This window comes from Manacus vitellinus, unplaced genomic scaffold (genome assembly GCF_001715985.3).
Source record: "Manacus vitellinus isolate BGI_N305 unplaced genomic scaffold, ASM171598v3 scaffold_7_pilon, whole genome shotgun sequence".
Classification (NCBI taxonomy): Eukaryota; Metazoa; Chordata; class Aves; order Passeriformes; family Pipridae; genus Manacus; species Manacus vitellinus.
The window spans coordinates 2795901-2808952 of record NW_021940813.1 but is presented as its reverse complement, the minus strand read 5'-3'; the positions used below and the strand labels follow the sequence as shown (position 1 = coordinate 2808952).

The 13052-nt window shown below is 37.5% G+C and overlaps 1 protein-coding gene across 17 annotated transcripts in view; it reads left to right on the top strand.

The window, feature by feature from the left end:
- Positions 1-13052, top strand: part of KDM6A (lysine demethylase 6A) — a 117511-nt gene that overhangs the window by 49905 nt on the left and 54554 nt on the right. For 16 of the 17 annotated variants that reach the window (XR_003212939.2, XR_003212937.2, XR_003212938.2 and 13 more), the window contains 2 exons: positions 8714-8768; positions 11351-11385. Coding sequence is in view for 8 of the 17 variants with exons in the window: in XM_008922853.3 (XP_008921101.2) it covers positions 8714-8768; positions 11351-11385 (90 nt within the window). In the remaining 9 variants the exon portion in view is untranslated. Of the gene's footprint in view, positions 1-5299; positions 5373-8713; positions 8769-11350; positions 11386-13052 lie in introns of those variants that run through there. The other variant, XR_001922130.1, reaches the window with a different exon arrangement.

Sequence of the window (13052 nt, the reverse complement as noted above, 5' to 3'; positions counted from 1 at the left end):
TTTGCCCATTTTTTTTCCTTCCTGGGCTCTGAATTTAGCTGTGTGTGTCTTAGAGAAATTAAGTTTCTTTTAACAGAGCTGCATATGCTGGGAAAATAAACCTGCAAGGCTGAGAATTTTGTAATTAAGTGTAATTTATAAACATATTGCTGCATATTAATCTTTCCCAATACCTACTGAAAGCATTAAATTTTTTGTTGTCAAGAATCTTGTGACACCCTTTCTTGTTTTTCTGGAAGTTATATTTGCAAGGCTGTCAGAATCACATTGTCCATGATTTGAAAGAGTAGAGGACTATTCTCAGTTTTTCCTTCCAGTATTTGTGATAGTGGGAACTATTTCTCTCATCAGGCTTCCTTTTTCATCCAGAGTCCAAGATTTCACCTGCAGAGATGGGTAGAGTTGGAAATTGTGATTGGAGAGGATGATTCTGCCCAGGAGTAGGAAAGATTATGTGCAGTGAATGGTGAAAGAGAGCACGGGGAGGTAGAGGTAGATCACTGTGTTGAGAAAGGAATTATGTGAGAGATTGGGTGGTTCTGCTGCCTTAAACTTTGGGATAGATTTAGTGTGTCATGATAGATAGGGAATAAAAGAAATGCTGAAGTACTTTTTGGTTTTATTTTTAAAGAAGTTGGGACAAAACGAGATTAAATTTTCAGGAAGGCAGTCATGTTTTAATCAAGTAGTAGAAGAAACTTCTGCATTTTAATTTTTGATAGAAATTGATCAAGGAATAGATAACCTTTTCCTGCTGTGCCATAAAATTTGCAATTCTATCAGTGAATCAAGTATTTAAATAGATTCTATGATAATTCAATCTAAATAATTTACTGTGTTTGACGTTCACAACTTTGCAAAATAAATCAGTCCCTTATTACAAGGATTTTGAGCATACTAAACTTCAAATTCTCAAAGCACCAGCTACAAATGGGAAAAACAGTGAAGTAATATTTTGAAAACAGAAAAAAATAATCTTTTTTAGTGCAAAATCATCACGATGCTATTGCTTTTATGTGGCGTGTGGTTGAATCACAAAAACAAATGGCAGCAACCAAAACAGCTTACCCTGGGGCAGAGGGATGGGCAGACCTTCCTTTCTGGTTTGCTTCCTTTGCCGTGGAGATTGCAATCCTTAGAAGAGAATAACGGGGAGGAACAAGAAAGAAAAGACCAAGTGGAGCAATCCACTGGATCCTGAACAGATTCAGCTGTTTTCAGTTCAGCTCAGCTGTGGATTTAAGGTAGAGCCGGGAGACTGATCTGCTTTGAAAACAGATTGTTGCTGATTGAAACGTATCAGTTTATACATCAGAATGTGTCAGTTGAGGAGTAGACTACGAGTAGAGCAAGTGGGGCAGTAGCTTCTTTAAAAGCCAGTCTGACTGAGATTTATAAAAAACACCTTGAGCCAGAGCTCTGAGTGACAAGAATGTGAGAGGCAAGTCAGAAAATACTTCCTTAGTGAAGAGAATGAAGCAAAGTGCTGGTGCAGTGGTTATGCACAAGCTTGGGGAGAACAAAATGAGGAAGGGACATGATGAAAGAGTGTGAAAGGATGTTTTCACACTATGTCTACCTCGTTCTCTGAGAATGAGTATCTCATCTTTTCACAAAAGAAAGATAAGTAACCCAAAGCAATGAAAAGACACATTTGTCTTGTTGTGCCTTTTTTTGTTTTATGGATCTTTTTAAAAGGATCCAGGATTTTAGAGGACAGTTATGGGGTTTAGGGTCCAGCCTGGCAGCACTGGCCTTGAGCACAGACCCTTTCCTGGGGCTCTTTGCCCACTTTGAGCTCCCCATTTACACTGAGGCAGAAAGTGGAAGTAACTTTTCATCTGGTATTCGCTTGTGATTGCTCTGGATATCACAGATTGTACCAACGTTGCATTAATGTACTTTGAAATATCATAATGTTTTTGATGGTATTTAAACATTCATGTTAAGTCTGTAATTGCTAAGAATAAACCATTGCCAACAAATGAGTCATTGTCAGTAAGAGTCATTGTCAGTAAGAGTCTTCAGGCAAAGGGAGAAGATGGCAGTCTGAAGGTCATATATTCCGTGTTTTTCTCAATTTTAGAGCATTAAGATAAATCATCTGTATTTTATGTAAGCAATTTAAGCACAAAATTAATTTTTACTATTTTAAGATGTTGATGATCAAGATAATTGCTAGAGTGCTGTTTAACAAGCATAAAATCAACTCCCAGTGTTTTTTCAAAATCAATTACTGCTTTTGCATGTTTTTAACATTGCTGCAGTTAAGACTTGCAAACTACTGTGAGAACCCTTGACTGCTCCATTATCCCATTGCCATAAACTCTGGCAAGAACACCAGTGCTGTTGAAAATTACTTGGCCTTTGGGCTTACATTAAGGAAAAAAACTGGTGTCCCTTCTGATTGAAAAGAAAACAGTCCTTGTGTAACCTGACAGTTGGGGCAGCGTTACCTTCAGAGGTGATACATGAAAGCTGAATTTGCCCCATTCATCAGAAAAGTACAATTAATTCCAAAATCAGCTGGCAATGAGTTGGGGGGTGGATTTTTTTTTTTTTAATTGATTACTGTGTCAACAACATGCTGTTAAGATTTACCTCACAGTCCCAGCCTTTTCACGGTTTGCTACCTGTCCTGGTGCCCCTTCCTGTTCACCATTTCTTACAAATGGCACCAGGAATATTATGTTTAGTGGTGGTAGCTGTGGTGGCACCGTGATACCTGAGAGGAGAACGTAGAATTCATACTCAAGGGAAAAAAGAAATCTTAGTTTTTTCGTATTTATTGGAATGATAACACTGAGGGAGTGGTGCAGGGGAGCGGGTTTGGTTCTGGGACAGGTTGGAGATTTTTGGTGGAGGCTTGTTTGGGGTTTTTTGTTGGATTTTGTTTGCTTTGTGGGGTTTTTTTTAATAGGTGGTCAGTAGGAATGCTGAACACGAGCAGGTTATTTTGTGGCAAACCAAGAAATGTTTTGCCTTAGGAATTTTATTTGGTTTTCATGTATTACAGGTGCACCATGTACCCAGTAACAAAACCCTTAGAAGAATGAGAACTAAATGTCTCATGTTTTCAATTATCTGCCTTTTAGTAGAAGTACTGATTCTGCCTTTCTTTTACGAAATTTTTTCTTCCTTTTTTATACACAAAACGGTTATTCCAGTAGTTTGCTTCAGGCTTATGCTTTCATCTTGCCCGTAAATCATCAATTTAAATATAATTTTAATTTTTTAATTATTCTTCTAAAGATTCTCATTTGTTAGTAATGTTAAGACATGCTGCTTATATTAGGATAAGAAAAAGGCTGCAAAAGAACTAAAATTTATTGGGAAAATGTGCATGAAATGTATGCATATGCATGAAATATAAAGAAGTTAAATGCTGATATACAGATGAACAGCTTGAAATACTTATTTATAATCAGTCAGACACTTTTCCATCACTTATTGAAATATTTCTCCTGTATATATATATCTTTATGAAAGATATTTTTAGCTATGCAGCTATTGTGTGCCAACTATGTAGCTGTTGTAGACATTTCATTCATGTTTTGTGTTCTTTTTCTGGGTAATAAGTAAACAAGTATGTATTAAAGTGAAGAAAATTCGTGATTTCAGGCCTTCAAATGCTGTTTCACCACCTAGTTATCTTTCATGTGTGCTTAGATTAGTAATTTTTAAGCATAAACATTGGACATTGAAATCTTCTGTATTTATTTCTAGTTATTAAAGAAAAATTAACTAGTCCGAATACGTGCAGTTATGAGAAGTTTTAGTTTCTTATGTCTCATTTTATGCCTGTGATTCTACCAGAAACAGCTGCTTTTTTTTTAATGTAAAAAACAAAGAAAAGGGCTTTAGCTCTTGCAAGGTGGATATCCAAGATTTCAAGCGTTTCACATAAAATCCTGTGGAAAGCAAGATGAAATGAGTCAGAGGATGATTTTAATTAAAATGTGAGTGGATGGAAAGCAGCATTTGAGAATGAAATTGCTCTCTAAGTCTTTGTAGTTTGCATGTGTGTGGAGGGGAGAGGCATAGACAAGAAGTAAAACCAAGTTTTTTAATGTAGCATGGCAGTGTAATCAAACTGCAGGAGAGTTAGGAGTGTGACTGGGTTTGACAGTGGGTGTTGGTATCACATTGTCTGACCTACAGACTGTTTTCTTTTGTTCACTCTTACCCAGTTTTGCTTGGGGTTTTGGCTAATTGTCATCACTACTAAGAGGAGTAAGTGCCAAAGTTGAGTTAATGTGCTGTGTGACATCTTTGGTCATTTGGGAGGTGGGGAAGAACAAACCATGAGAAGATAAATAAAGTTGATTCAGAAGCTGAACATTCAAGTTCTAAGGAGTATTTTTGCCAGTGCACTTCATTCATGGACCTTCTCCTGGTGAGAGAGAGGTGTCTCGCTCCGGGCTGGTGCAGGTTTATTAGGTGTAACTCTGAGGTTGGCATTCAGGGCATACAGCAATAACTGGGTAGGCACAGATTCCCGGCAAGGACTGAGCTTTCCGTGCAACCTGGGTGGCTGTGGGGGTTGGAGGCAGAGTCCTGAGACGACCCCAGCTCGGGGCGGATCAGCTCCGTGGCCATGCCGGGGATGCGGCAGCGCCGGCAGACTTCCAGTCCCCCCGTTTCCCTGTGGCATTTTGTTGCTGCTGGCAGCCTTTCAGGCTCCTCACGCAGGAATAGCTAAATTCTGATGTTGCAGAAATAATGTATGAAACGTGCAGGCAGCGGTGAGCATTGAGATAGCTTTGTGAAAACCGCAGTGTGAGATGCTGATCAGTAAATTCAAATGCAGCCTTCTTTTGGCTGGTGAAAATACAGCTTGTAGGATTGTTCTGCTTGAAAATATTTTTTTTTTCTTCGGGCTAGTCAGAACAAGAGATTTTTCAGAGCATAGTGCTGCTATTCAGCCTATGTTGTATACGTGGCCTTTGTTCCCTCTGTCCTCAAGCAGCTTTGTTCTGCCCTGTCTGTGTAACAGTTTTCCCCCGGTCTTTTCTTTTTTTCTTTTTTTTTCTGAACGTTGGACAAAAGTAACCGAGGTTTTTACACTGCACAAGCCTTCATCTTACAAGCTGAATTTGTTCTGATCTCGGAAGGCACTGGAGAGCAGCACGATGAGCTGCTGCAGCAGCGCATAGACGTGTCCTCTCCTGACCTTCTCCCCTGGTCCCAGAGATCCCTGGCAAATGGAGGCTTGGCTCGCTGCCCTGGCTGGTTATGCAAGGCTTTCCGTGTCCTACTTATCTGAACAAAGGCTGCTCTGAGGAACACGGGCATCACACCTAGGTCACATAGGCAGAAAAAGCCATCTCCTGACAGAATTTCACTGAGTCATGATGGAGCTTTGCTTCATGGTAAGTCGGTGAGAATTGTCAGGTTTCAGATGATGGCTTGCCTTGCTTGCTAAATAAATGCAGAACCGAGAGCTATTAGACTTGCTGATGTCATCCTGGAGAGGAGGAGGGAGGAGAATCACTGGTTTGAGGTCTCAGGTTTGGATGTAAACAGAGACAGTATTAAAATCTTGCACTGAGAAGAAAACGGTTCATTTTGTGTTGGTCATTTATTGATTAAAGAAACAACCAAAACTTGGGTACTTGTGTCTTTAATTGTAAAGAATTGGTGTTAATTCTAGTAGTGAAAATATGTTAATGTAACCTAAATCGGTGTCAGATTAGTGTTATTTTACTGTCAGACCTAGTGCTTTCATCAGTTCTCTTTATATGGAATCCACTGTTCCTCTCATCCATGGAAAGGTTACCTGCGGATTGTTTCCACAATCAGAGACGAGTCAAGGACTCCAGAGGAGATGAAGTAGTCTGTAGATAACGGTGCAATTACAGATGGCTACAAATCAAGGTGATCTAGGACTTGATGATCTTGAAAGGTCTTGTCTAAGCCGAGCGATTCTTTGATTATGGCTTGAGCCGCAGCCCTTGAAGAGAGGCTGTTAGTTTTTAACATTCAGAACACTGCCTTCTAGGTAAATCCTCTTACCCGGGATTTGAATTTCTATAGAGTGCTGTCTGCCTTGAGGTATTGTGTGTCGTCTCTGAGCTGCAGCGGCCTCTCCTGCATAACAACTATTCCACACAGCAGCAGCAGCAGCCTCAGTGCTGCAATATTTGAGAGAGGTGCAGATGTTTGCCAGCCGCTGCTGTTGGGTTGCAGAAATGGAAGTTGGAAATTATTCCTTTTTCTTTAATTTTTTTTTTTTTGTGGTTGTGATTAGTGGATCTGCTTTTGGCTGATGAGGTTGATGTGTTAAAATGCATGCATGGGGGTTTTTTTTGGTCTGATTTTGAATACTTAACGGGGAGCTATGTATTATTTATCCGGCAAGAGGTGTAGGTTTGCTCATGTTATGTGCATTTCAGAGGTTCTTGGTTTGAAAGGTTCTGGGGTTTCTGTGGTTTGCTTTTAATTGTGATAATTGTTTCATGCAAATGGTATATTTTTCTGTAGTTCCTGCTTTGGTTTATCAGTTTATTTACTGTTCGGAGCTCAGTGAACAGTCCTAGGAGAAATTTACTACACTTAAAAAATTTACAGGATGGGGATTTTAAAATACAGAAGTTGGCAAATGTAGCAATGGAAATTTAAATTTTTAGGAGACATTGCTGAGAATATTCCTGCCTTTTTTTTTTGCTGTATATCACTGATACTGTTGACATATTTATATATCAAAATGGTTACATTTTCTTATATGGTTGCCTGCCTTCTCGCAGTGAGTCTTGCTGCAATAACCCTTCTGAAAAACTGCTACAGAACAGTTGTCAATTATTTCTTTTTAGATCTGCTTATTTTTTATAATAGCATTGCTAGGTGAGAGCAGATCTGTTCCTTTCTGCTTTACCTTCTCATAGGAATTGTAAGTGACAGTGCAAGATGACACATCTGTACAAGAAGGATTTTGTACGTTTTAGATCAGGAATACTCAGTCTACAGGCCAAAGCGTTTTGGTTTTTTTTTTTCTTCTTTTGTCAGGTAAAATGCATTTTAAAATAGAGCATTTTATTTTTATTTAGTTCTTTTTTTTTTAAAGTTGCCTGCTTAGTAGAATCACTATGGTAACAGACTAAAGGATGTCTCTGAGGCACTCAACCTGCATTGCAATGTAAGTGAGGGGAGACTGTAAGTTGTCTGACTGCTGAATAGTAGAAAAAGGAACAGGCACAGCAGAGAAATAAGATATTATTTATAAGGTATTATTTACTACTCTCTCTAAGCTTAAAAAGTGATTTCACAATTAAAATATATGTGAGTTCACTGGGGTTAGTGCTCACTTCTGGGGATGACATTGCTAAAATGTTCATTAAAAGTCATAAATTTGTGTTATCATTCTACTTGAGTTTGTTTTCTTTTTAAAGGCTATTATATATTACTAATGATGATAGAAGTCAATGAGGAGTGAGCTGCATCAGTGTGTGCCTCACAGAGCTCATTAAAGCCATCAGCATTCTTTTTATGGATAATACATTAATTTTCTAATATTTTTTTCTATTAAAATTAGAGTTTCTGAGCCATTTGTTTGTCTGTTAAACTCTTATAAATCTTTGAGATGTGTGTTACATTGATATGCCATACACAAGGTATTATTAGCACCATGAGGCAAGTTGAGTAGTATGTAGTAGCTCTGGGTATGACAATACTGAAAGTGATTTGTATATATCCATCGATAGGGATTATGTTTTTCTTCCCAGCTACACCAGGAAGCTCTTGATGCCACCTAGTTTGGCATCCTGAATAGTCAGAGCTAAAATATCATTTTTGTGCTAGCAAAACAAAATATACTAAAGCATCAATCATGTTTTGTGTATTAAAAGCCACCTGAAACTGTATTTTGCAGATAACTGTATTTGTTAACATTATTTCTCTGTTGTATTAATATATTAATCCAATTTCTACACCTTGTAGGGATTTTCTCTGAATTTTATGGAAGAGTTCAGAGGCGCTGGAGTTTCTGTGCCTTTTCTGTTCTTTTAACAAACTTTTTAAACTGTGAATAGTGATCAGTGGATTAACATGACATTTGTGAAATGATTGCTCACATCCAGACAGACAGGCTTCATTGCTCTGCTTTTGTGACCTTCTTTCTAGAAGAATGCAATATTTGCCTCAGAACTTAGAAGCTTTGCAACCTATAATGTTTAACTGAAGTTATCTTAATACCTGGAGAAGCAGATGTAAGAACTTAGGAACTCCTTATGAACTCGTGTTTTACTGCAAAGATATTTGTATTAAGTGCTCTTTGACAAAAGTTCAGTTTTTAAAGGCTTAAAGTCACTGAATTTGAAGGAAGAGTGTTATTTTTTCTAGATAGACAAGTTGAGAGCTTTGATGTTTATCTCCACGAGGCCATGAGCCTGTACCTCTGCAGTCCCAGCTGTGTATTCAGAGGAAAACCTGATCTTCCAATTTTGACCATTCATTGGGTGCCTCATTCTTCCAGGTGCTATCCCAGTGGTTTTGTGAAGATGTCTGTTGCCATCTTACATTACTACAAGCATTGTCGTGGTTGCAATGAAAAGATTTTCTTTCCTCTGGTAAACAGTTGAACAGAAATTGAAAATTGTTTTCTTTAAGGCACGTGGTAAAATGCGGTATTGATTTTCAAGTACAAAATTGATTTACTTTGCCAAAGTGCTAGTATTACTTTGTTTGAAAAAGCAAATAATTCTTTCTTTTTTTCCAGCATTTTCAGTTAGCTTTGATTGACTGCAATCCCTGCACTTTGTCTAACGCTGAAAGTAAGTAAACTATGAGTATTTCCATATATTTTGTTGTGGATTTTTTTTTAAGTCTCATACTCACAACTGCATCAATTTTTAATGAACCAATTCTTCAAAGTCAAAAGAGGTACTGAGAAGAAAAAAAGGTGCTGAGAAAGGGAGACTACAGAACCTCTCTCCATCTATCAGTGGAGACAGATGTTCCAGTAGAATTGAAGATTGTTTTACTAAATAGAATAAGTAAAAATTGAGACTTAACTTAGTCATTGCTCTGAAGACTTGAATTCTGGAGGAAACGTACAATTTGACTGCTTTTTTATTTATTTATAAACACAGTGCTTGTGCCATGGCACACGTTTAAGAGTGATTATTTAAAACTTTGTGGCATCTTGATTATTTGTCAATTTTCAGTGGTTATTTTCATGCTATTTAAATTTATAGATCTAAAATTCAGCATCAGTCCTAGGCTGTAGAAATAAGAAAAAGTAATAAACTTACTTGATTATTTGTTTGATTCAGTGCCAACCATATATTAGTCTGTACTTGAACACAGTCAATCTTTAGTGCAGTGTGATCCATCATGTATTGTAGGCTGTTACAGAGCAGGTATTTATCCAGAGTTAGTGGAATTCTTATGCAAGAATAAGTGTATGTTCCTGCATGTTTTTGGAGTCTGTAAGAATTTAAAGGCATAGAGTTGTGAAGGAAATTACTCCTTCAGTTTTTAAGGTACCTTCGTGCTGCTGAGCTTAGGGTGCCTCCTAAGTCTCACTTCAGAAGCATTGGATAAAACATTTAAAAGCATTTCTTTAGGAATTGGATGGAATAGGGAATATCTTGTCAGCAAGGGCATTGAAAGGGAGTTTGTTTACATGGGTGAAACCACTGGCTCTATTGACAGCTGTGCTCCAAGGTCTTCTTCAAAGCTTTGTCACTTATCAGGAACAGACACAGATAATTTTGTAAAAATCTGCAGAGTCCTCCCTGAGTCAATAGGCTTTTATTGTTTTTCTACCAGACATGTGATTCTTTAATTATATTTCATGTTTGTTCCTATTCTTTCTCACTGAGTTTATCAGTTTTCACTGTATCTCTGAGTTTTTGTAAGGTTTTCCTAAGCCTTCCCCCACATCCCCTCTGCCCCTAGATTTGTGTAGAGGGATGGCCTCATGTGAAGGCTTCACTGCCTTACATTGAGTGTGTTCCTTACAGAAATGTTTGAGTATTAAGCATGTCTTCTTCCTACTTAGGCAATCTCTAATGTGATACCTTTAATTTCTTTCCCCTGCAAGGCATGACTTCATTTTGGAGCTTCACACTGAAAGGGTTTTGTTATGGGGGAAAAAAATTAAAGAGAGATTTTTTAGATAATGAACTCCTGAAACAAAAGCAGGGTTTTTTCTTTCATCAGTACAGAGTGAAGTCTGATGATGTGGTGAACATAATGGGTGTGTTATGTGCCCTTTAGCAAGGAGCACAAAAAGTTTATTAAAATTTTAGATGATGCATTTCATTCTGACCTGGTTTCCAAAGTGCACCCGACTTTCTTCTTTATAGTGAAGGACAAAGCAGTGCACAGAGGGAGATTTTCCCCTCCCTTATGACCCAGAGAGAAACCCTGGAACTCCAAATTACCTGTATGGTAATTTGGTGTCACACTATTCTGTAGCTTCAAGGGAAGGGAATCTCAGTAATTGAAATAAATTGAGCTTGGCTCAAACACAGGTATTTTCTTACTTGTAATCCTCAAGGACATCAGGCAGAAGTCTGTCTCAAAGGAACTTTTCTTTCCTCATCAAAACAGAATAAGGATTACATTCATCTCAATTAGCTTTAGCTATCTACCAGTCCACGGCTGGTCTAGGGTAGCAGTTCTCAAGCCTTTTATGTAATGATTTGAGCAGCATGAGGATAATTTTCCCTCTGATTTTACTCCTGAACAACTTTCATTTTTCTTTCTCTAGCCAGCAATTTTCTTGCCTCCTAGAGCTGCTGGTAGTATTATGGCATTCTGTGCAATCCGTGTGAGGAATTGAAGATGCTTAACAGTAACGATCAGAATATCATCTGTAATTAACTCTTTGAGTTGAGTTTCCCGGGGTGAGGGGGAGAGACAATGCCTAAAAAGGAAGGAAAAACACCTAAATTTAGTCTGGCTCTGTATAAGTTTTCTGTTCTGTATCCCATCTAGTCTGTCTCTCTGCAGTTGAATGAAAATCTTTATTTCCGAGTCATTTATGTACAGAAAATATTACCTGTGTTCTCTTCCTGTGCATCTTTGCCTAAAGACATTTTATTGCTACATTTATTGAAAAGTTAATGGGCTCTGTGTTTCAGAATACAGATAAAATCCATGGGCTGCCTTTCTGCGATATCTGTTTACATTTTTCATGCTTTGTTAGGACACATATTCATCCTCTGTCAGGGCTGGTATGTTAAGTGTAAAATATCAATGTAAACAAATATTTTTTTTAATATCTTAAAAATGTAATTTATCTGTTTTGCATCAATAAATTTGAAATGTTGTTTAGTCCTCACTTGAAAAAACATCTTGTTGTTGTTCATTAAAACTAATAATTTTGATTTTCCCACTCTTACAGTTCAGTTTCACATTGCCCACTTATATGAAATCCAGGTAAGCTTTAAGCTCATAGTTATAAAGTGTGGTTGAGTTTTGAACTATATGATGTACTCAGTCTCTGGAATTTAGATTATAGATGCTTTAGTAAAGTTAGACTTAAGTCTTGAATCACTAAAGAAACTTTTTTTGCTTTGGCTGAATTAAAAATATTTTGTATGTGGACTGTCATGCTGTAAAATGGAGCAGCTATTTTAATAAAAATAGATTTACTGTTCTCCCAAATTGAGTGCAAAAAAGAAATCCCAAAATATAACTTCTAGGAAAATTCTCTTATGAAATTATATTCATATTTAAGAAGTTGGACATATGTATAAAATACGTAATTCCTCAAATCATAGATATATTGTATCATATACACACACACATACATAAATCCAATTCCAGACAGTTGCCAGGTGTCTTTTAAATATATTTGACATGAAATTTTCAAATTCAGTTTTTCAGTTTTCAAATTGAACTGAAGATATGTGACATTTGGAATCTGAGGCCAATGGCACATAAAGCTTATTAATTCTGTATCAAATCCTACCATGGAGTTTTCTAGGTGAATCCTTTGGGAAATTATAGAACAGTGCCTGAGCTTCCAGAACACAAATAAATTAAAACCAAGTAGCTACTGAAACAGCTATTGTATATTTGTAATTTGACTGACTGGTTATATAATCTAGATTTTGTGCCCTTCTATCATGTTTATACATATCATATGACCGAGGAAGGGATGTGAAGTGAAAACAAAACCAGTTGTAATTGAAATGGATGACAGACATAAACTATATTTTCAGTCAGCTGGAAAGTAGCTTGATGAAGTAAGTGCTGTCTTTTGATGGCACAGTGAAAAATGGCCTTAAGTATTTATATATAAATAAAAGATACAGATCTGACAAACAAAATACTTTTCTTTTGAGTGCTTTTGGTGCAAAGCTGCATGACAGGACAGAAATCTCCCATCCCAGAGCACCATTAAGCAGCTTCTTGGAATGTCATGGTTCTTATTTGGCCCCCATCCAGATTTCATCCTGGGCACTGAAGTACCTCTGACACATTTATATGACAAAGCTTCCTCAGTGCACTAGTTCTGTAACTCTGGCAGATCAAAAGCAAGTGGAACACCTCAGGTCACCGTCTCAGGTGCCCTGAATAGTTGTGTGACCAGTGCTGGCAGTGCTTAAATTGTGCTTTTTGACTGACAGCTACAGGAAGCAGGAGCTTCATTTTATTGCGAGCCAGAGCAAAAACGTTTCGGTGGATTCTGCTGTTAGATTTGTTTTGTCTCTCAGTTCTGTTGGGAGGGGTGTCTTGTCTTTTGGAATTTGAGAAACTGAGAACCACAAGGGTCCTGACTTCTGAATATTACCTCTGACACAATGAAGAGGGGTTTTGGAGACAGGCTGGTTGCTTGGTTTCTTTTACAGGACACAATGAAACAGGGCTTTTTTAGCTCCTCCATGTATTTGAAAATTATCCGCTCTCTAATATTATAGAAGTTAATTCATTCCTTAATTAAGTACCACAGTACTGGAGTTTAAATGATAGGTTGCCAGCATCTGAACAAGAGATGAGCCTGGTGCTGATAAGAATTTGCTGTGGGTTTTCAAGGTGTTTAATGCCAATTTCTTTTATTTCATCTGTGGCCGTGAGGGAGCTTATAGGGTATCTAAAGA